We start from the raw sequence: 6,258 nt of genomic DNA, 5'->3' as shown, positions 1-6,258 counted from the left end.
ATTGATCCACAGATTCAGTACAATCCCTATCAAAATCCCAGCCAACTTCTTTGCAGAATTTAAGAAACTCATTCTAAAATTCATGGGGAAATGAGAAGGACCCAAAATAGTCAAAACAATCTTGAAAAGGAAGAGCAAAGTTGGATAACTCACAGTACCCAATTTCAAATTTAACCATACAGCAACAATAACCAACAAAGCATAGTACTGGCATAAGAATAGACTGATACATCAATGGAATAGAATTTAGAGTTAAGAAATCCTTACATTTACAGTAAAATGATTTTTTACAAGGATGTCAAGACAACTCATTAGGGAAAGCAATAGCCTTTTCAACAAATCATGCTGAGACAACTGGATATCTACATGCAAAATAATGAAGTTAGATCTCTGCTGTACATCATATATAAAAAAGTAACTCAAAATGGATCAAAGACTTAACTGTAAGAGCTGAAACTATAACATTCTTAGAAGAAAGCAGGTATTAATATTTGAGATCTTGGTTTAGGCAAGGTATAATATCAAAAACAAGCAACAAAGGAAAAACATAGATCAATTAGACATCATCAAAATTAAAATCATTTGTGCTTTAAAGGGCACCATTAAGAAAACGAAAAGGCAACCAGCAGGAAAGGAGAAAAATTTTGTAAATCATATATCTAATTTAAAAAAACTTATTTAAGATATATTTAAAGAAAGCTCTTCCAACTTAATAATAAGAGACAAATAACTCGATCTAAAAATAAGCGAACAATCTAAATAGATATTTTGCCAATGAAGATATACGAATGGCCAATAAGAACATGAAAAAATGCTCAATATTACTAACCATCACGGTGATACAAATTAAAACTACAATGAGATATCACTTTGAAGCAATTAAGATGGCAGAGGAGTAGGGGGGCCCTAAGCTTGCCTTGTCCCTCAAACACAGCTAGATAATTATCAAATCATGCTGAACCACCCAAGAAATCAATCTGAGGACTAAGAGAACAAAACTGCAAGTCTACAAGTTGAAAAGTGACCACCTTCTGGAAGTAGGAGGTGTGGAGTTGATTTGGGGGAGATAAGAACTATAGGTGCTTTGGAGGAGAGGGAGCTCTGCTTATGGAGACTACCACAAGGTATTATAAGTGGAGAAATGCAAAATCTGAAGTCTTAGAAGTCTGCCACCACCAGGGTCATGCCTGGCTTAAACGTGCTTCAGTAGGGAAGGAGGGCAGAGACCTGGGAGCAGACGGCATGGTCTGAGGATTCCCTGGGTTGCAGGAAGAATGGGTGCTGCCCACATGCTGCACTGTTCCCAAGCATAGGAGCAGGGACTCTAGGTGAGGGCAGCAAGCCTGGATACCCGCTGTCTGCCTTGTCATAACTCTGAACTGCTGTGTGATCATGGGACTGCTTTCCTGGCACAGGTGGTAAACAGCAAAAGTGCAGCTAGACCCTGCCCCCAGAGGATCAGCACAGATCTGCATTGCAGGGGTCCCTAAAATTTGGAGTTTTGAAACCCAGCCACACATCTGAAATAAAACAGTTTGGACACAAGCAAGGTGAAGGCATGGATCTGACGAAGCCAGGGGCATAAGAGGGGTGATGGTTTGCTCTTTGGTGAGGGCTTCCTGAAGAGTAGAGGGCATGAACTCTCAACTCTGAGTTAGAGAGCAGGATGCCATCATTTTCACCCAGCCCATCATTTTGTAAGCCTTCAGGGTGCAAAACAGGGCCACCTAGTGGTGGCCAGAGCCGCTTACACCAAGCCCCGCCCAGCTGCACACTGTAAGAACATCTCCATTATCGCCAGTACTGAGAATCAGTGCAACAGGCCCCCTACCCCAGAAGACCAGTATAAATACCTTGCACACACCGAGTCTACTGATCATAGAGTGCTGCAGAGCTTCAGATCTAGGAGAAATAAAATCCAGCTTCCTTTTTATTTTTATTATTTTTAAATTACTTTTTTTAAAAAAGTTATTTTTTAAACTTTTATTTACATATATTTTTCATATATTTTTATTTTTTATTAGATCGAGTCCCACATCAGGCTCCCAGCATGGGGCCTGCTTCTCCCTCTGCCTGTGTCTCTGCCTCTCTGTGTGTCTGTGTCTGTCATGAATAAATAAATAAATAAAATCTTTAAAAAATTCTCTAACTTTTTCTAACAAGCAGAACAAAATACACCCAGGATCTAGTTTTTTTTTTTTTTTTGGATGAAATGACAAGATGGAGGAATTCGCCCCAAAAGAAAAAACAAGAAGTAGAACTAAAGGCTGGGGATTTATTCAATACAGATATAAGTAAGATGTCTGAACTAGAATTTAAAATAACAATTACAGGGATACAAGCTGGACTTGAATAAAGCATAGGAGACACTAGGGAATCCTTTACTACAGAGATAAAAGAACTAAAATCCAGTCAGGCTGAAATTAAAAATTCTATAATTATGATGCAAACCCGAATATTGCCATAACATGAGGATGGATGAAGCAGAGGAAGAATCAGTGACAAAGAAGATAAAGTTATGGAAAATGATGAAGCTGAAAAGAAAAGGGAAAGAAAAGTAAAGAACCACACAGGTAGACTTAAGGAACTTAGTGACTTATTAAGACATAGTAGCATTCATATCATAGGAGTCATAGAAGATGAAGAGATAAAGGGGCAGAAATTTTATTTGAGCCAATTATAGCTGAAAACTTCCTTAATCTGGAGAAGGACACAGACATCATAATAGAAGAAGCACAGAGAACTTCCATTAAATTCAACAAAAGCTGGTCATTTCCAAGGCATATCATAGTCAAATCCTCCAAATACAGAGACAATGAAAGATCCTGAAAGCAGCAAGAGGAAAAAAGTCCTTAACCTACAAAGGAAGACAGCAGGTTTGCAGTAGATCTGTCCACAGAAGCTTGACAGGCCTGGAGAGAATGGCAGGGTATATTCAATGTGCTAAATGGGAAAAATATGCAGCCAAGAATACTTTATCCAGCAAAGCTGTCATTCAGAATAGGAGAGATAAAGAGTTTCCCAGACAAACAAAAACAAAAGGAGTTCATGACTATCTAACCAGCCCTGCAAGAAATATTAAGGGGGACTCTTTGGGTGGGGAAAAAAAGACCAAAAGCAACAAAGACTAGAAAGGAATAGAGAATACTACCAAACACCAACTCTACCAGTAACACAATGGCATTAAATTCATATCTTTCAACAATCACTCTGAATTTAAATGGACTAAATGCTCCAATCAAAAGACATAGAGTATCAGAATGGGTTAAAAAAAAACCCAGGATCCACCTATATACTACCCACAAAAGATTCATTTTAGACCTAAAGATACCTGGAGGCTGAAAGTGAAGGGATGGAGAACCATCTATCATGCTAATGAGTGTCAAAAGAAAACAGGATCAGACATACTTAGATCAGACAAACTAGATTTCAAACCAAACACTGTAACAAGAGAAGAAGAAGGGAACTATATCATAATTACGGGATCTATCCATTAAGAAAATCTAACAATTGTAAGTATTTATGCCCCTAACTTGGGAGCAGCCAAATACATAAATCAATTAATAACAAACTTGAGGAAACTCTTTGATAATAATACAATAATAGTAGGAGACTTTAACACCCCACTTAAACATAAATGGGCAAATCATCTAAGCAGAATATCAATAAGGAAACAATGGCTTTGAAAGACATACTAGACCAGATGAACTTAATAGATATATTCAGAACATTTCATCCTAAAGCAGCAGAATACACATTCTTTTCAAGTGCACATGGGACATTCTCCAGAATATACTGGGTCACAAATCAGGCCTCAACAAATACAAAAAGACTGAGATCATACCATGCATATTTTTAGACCAGCATACTATGAAACTTGAGGTCAACCACAAGAAATAACTTGGAGAGACCACAAATACCTGGAGCTTAAACAACATGCTACTAGCAAATGAATGAGTTAGCCAGGAAATCAAAGAAGATATAAAAAATACATGGAAGCAAATGAAAATGAAAATATGACAGTCCAAAACGTTTGGGATACAGCAAAGGCAATCCTAAAAGGGATGTATATTGTAAAATAGGCCTACTTCAAGAAACAAGAAAAGTCTCAAATATACAACCTAACCTTATACCTAAAGAAGCTAGAAAAGGATCAGCAAATAAAGTCTATAGCCAGCAAGATGGAAATAATAAAGATTAGAGCAGAAATAATATAGGAAAAAACAGTAGAACTGATCAAGGAAACTAAGAGCTGATTCTTTGAAACAATTGATATAATTAATAAATCCCCAGCCAGACTTACCAAAAAGAAAAATGTCCCAAATAAATAAAATCATGAATGAAAGAGGAGGGATCACAACCAATAGCACAGAATACAACTGTAAGAGAATATTATGAAAAACAATATGCCAATAAATGGCAATCTGGAATAAATGGACAAATTCCTAGAAACGTACCAATTGCCAACAATCAAATAGTGAAATAGGAAGAAATAGAAAATTTGAACAGACCTAAAACCAGCAAAGAAACTGAATCACTAATCAAAAATCTTGCAACAAACAAAAGCCCAGGACCAGAGGGCTTCCCAGGGAAATTCTACCAGACATTTAAAGAAGAATTAATACCTATCCTTCTAAAACTGTTCCAAAAAATAGAAATGGAAGGAAAACTTTGAAACCCCTTCTATTCATCCAGCATTATCTTGATTCCAAAACCAGATAAAGACTCCACTAAGAAGGAGAATTATAGGCAAATATACATGATGAACATGGATGCAAAAATTCTCAACAAGATACTAGCAAATCAAATCCAACAGTACATTAAAAAATTATTCACCACAATCAAGTGAAATTTATTCCTGGGCTTCAGGGGTGGTTCAATATTTGCAAATCAATCAACACAGGACACCCCATTAATAAAAGAAAGAATAAGAACCATACAATCTTCTTGATAGATGCAGAAAAAGCATTTGACAAACTACAACATCCATTTTGATTTTTAAAAAAACTCATCAAATATACCTCAACATAATAAAGGCCATCTATGAAAAATACACAGCTAAAATCATCCTCAATGGGGAAAAACTGAGAACTTTTTACTCTATGGTCAGGAATGAGACAGGGATATCCAGTCTCACTATTGCTATTTAACAGTCCTGGAAGTCAGCCTCAGCAAACAGACAACAAAAAGAAATAAAGGCATCCACATCAGCAAGGAAGAAGTCAAACTTTCACTCTTTGCTGACAACATAATACTCTGTAGAAAATCAAAAAAACTCCACCAAAAATTACTAGAATTAATACATGAACTCAGCAAAGTCACAGGATATAGAAGCAATGTACAGAAATCTGTTGCATTTCTATATACCAATAATGAAGCGCAGAAAGAGAAATCAAGGAACTGATCCAATTTACAATTGCACCAAAATCATAAGATGCCTAAGAATGAACCTAACCAAAGAGGTAAAAGATCTGTACTCGGAAAGGTATAGAATATTTATTAAAGAAATTGAGGAGGACACAAAGAAATGGAAAACATTCCATGCTCATGAATTGGAAAAAAAAAAAAACATTGTTAAAATGTCTATACTACTGAAAGCAATCTACACATTCAATGCACTCCCTATCAAAATACCACCAGAGCCGCTCCTGGTGCTGCTTGTGTGCTCGTTTGGTGCGGACCTGGTACCTCTTTTGTGAAGCGGCAGCTGAGGAGACTCCGGCACTCGCCATGGCTGACGAAAAGCCCAAGGAAGGAGTGAAGACTGAGAACAACGATCATATTAATTTGAAGACGGTGGGGCAGGATGGTGCTGTGGTGCAGTTTAAGATTAAGAGGCATACACCACTTAGTAAACTAATGAAAGCCTATTGTGAACGACAGGGTTTGTCAATGAGGCAGATCAGATTCCGATTTGATGGGCAGCCAATCAATGAAACAAACACACCTACACAGTTGGAAATGGAGGATGAAGATACAATTGATGTGTTCCAGCAGCAGACAGGAGGTGCCTACTAAAAAGGGAACCTGCTACTTTACTCCAGAACTCTGTTACTCCAGAACTCTGTTCCTCCAGACCAAGAAGACATTTTCAAATAGAAGGCCATAATTTGGTTCCACCACATCCTGACTACTACAGTATAGTTTTCTCTATTCTTTCATTTTCCCCTTCCCCATTCCTTTATTGTACATAAAGTAACTGTGTATGTGCACAAGCATATTGCATTTTTTAACTAAGTGGCCAATGGTATGTTTTGA

General features: G+C 37.2%; 1 protein-coding gene across 1 annotated transcript; it reads left to right on the top strand.

Moving 5' to 3' along the window:
* The first annotated feature begins 5,647 nt into the window (after positions 1-5,647).
* LOC129518435 (small ubiquitin-related modifier 2-like) lies at positions 5,648-6,018 on the top strand. The gene has a single exon (XM_055338568.1). The coding sequence runs from the start codon at positions 5,731-5,733 to the stop codon at positions 6,016-6,018; it is 288 nt and encodes a 95-aa protein (XP_055194543.1). The 5' UTR covers positions 5,648-5,730.
* The last annotated feature ends 240 nt before the right edge of the window (positions 6,019-6,258 follow it).

This window comes from Nyctereutes procyonoides, unplaced genomic scaffold, assembly GCF_905146905.1.
Source record: "Nyctereutes procyonoides isolate TBG_1078 unplaced genomic scaffold, NYPRO_anot_genome, whole genome shotgun sequence".
NCBI classification, from domain to species: domain Eukaryota; kingdom Metazoa; phylum Chordata; class Mammalia; order Carnivora; family Canidae; genus Nyctereutes; species Nyctereutes procyonoides.
Note: the sequence above shows the minus strand (reverse complement) of the source record. Positions and strands in the feature narration are given on the sequence as shown.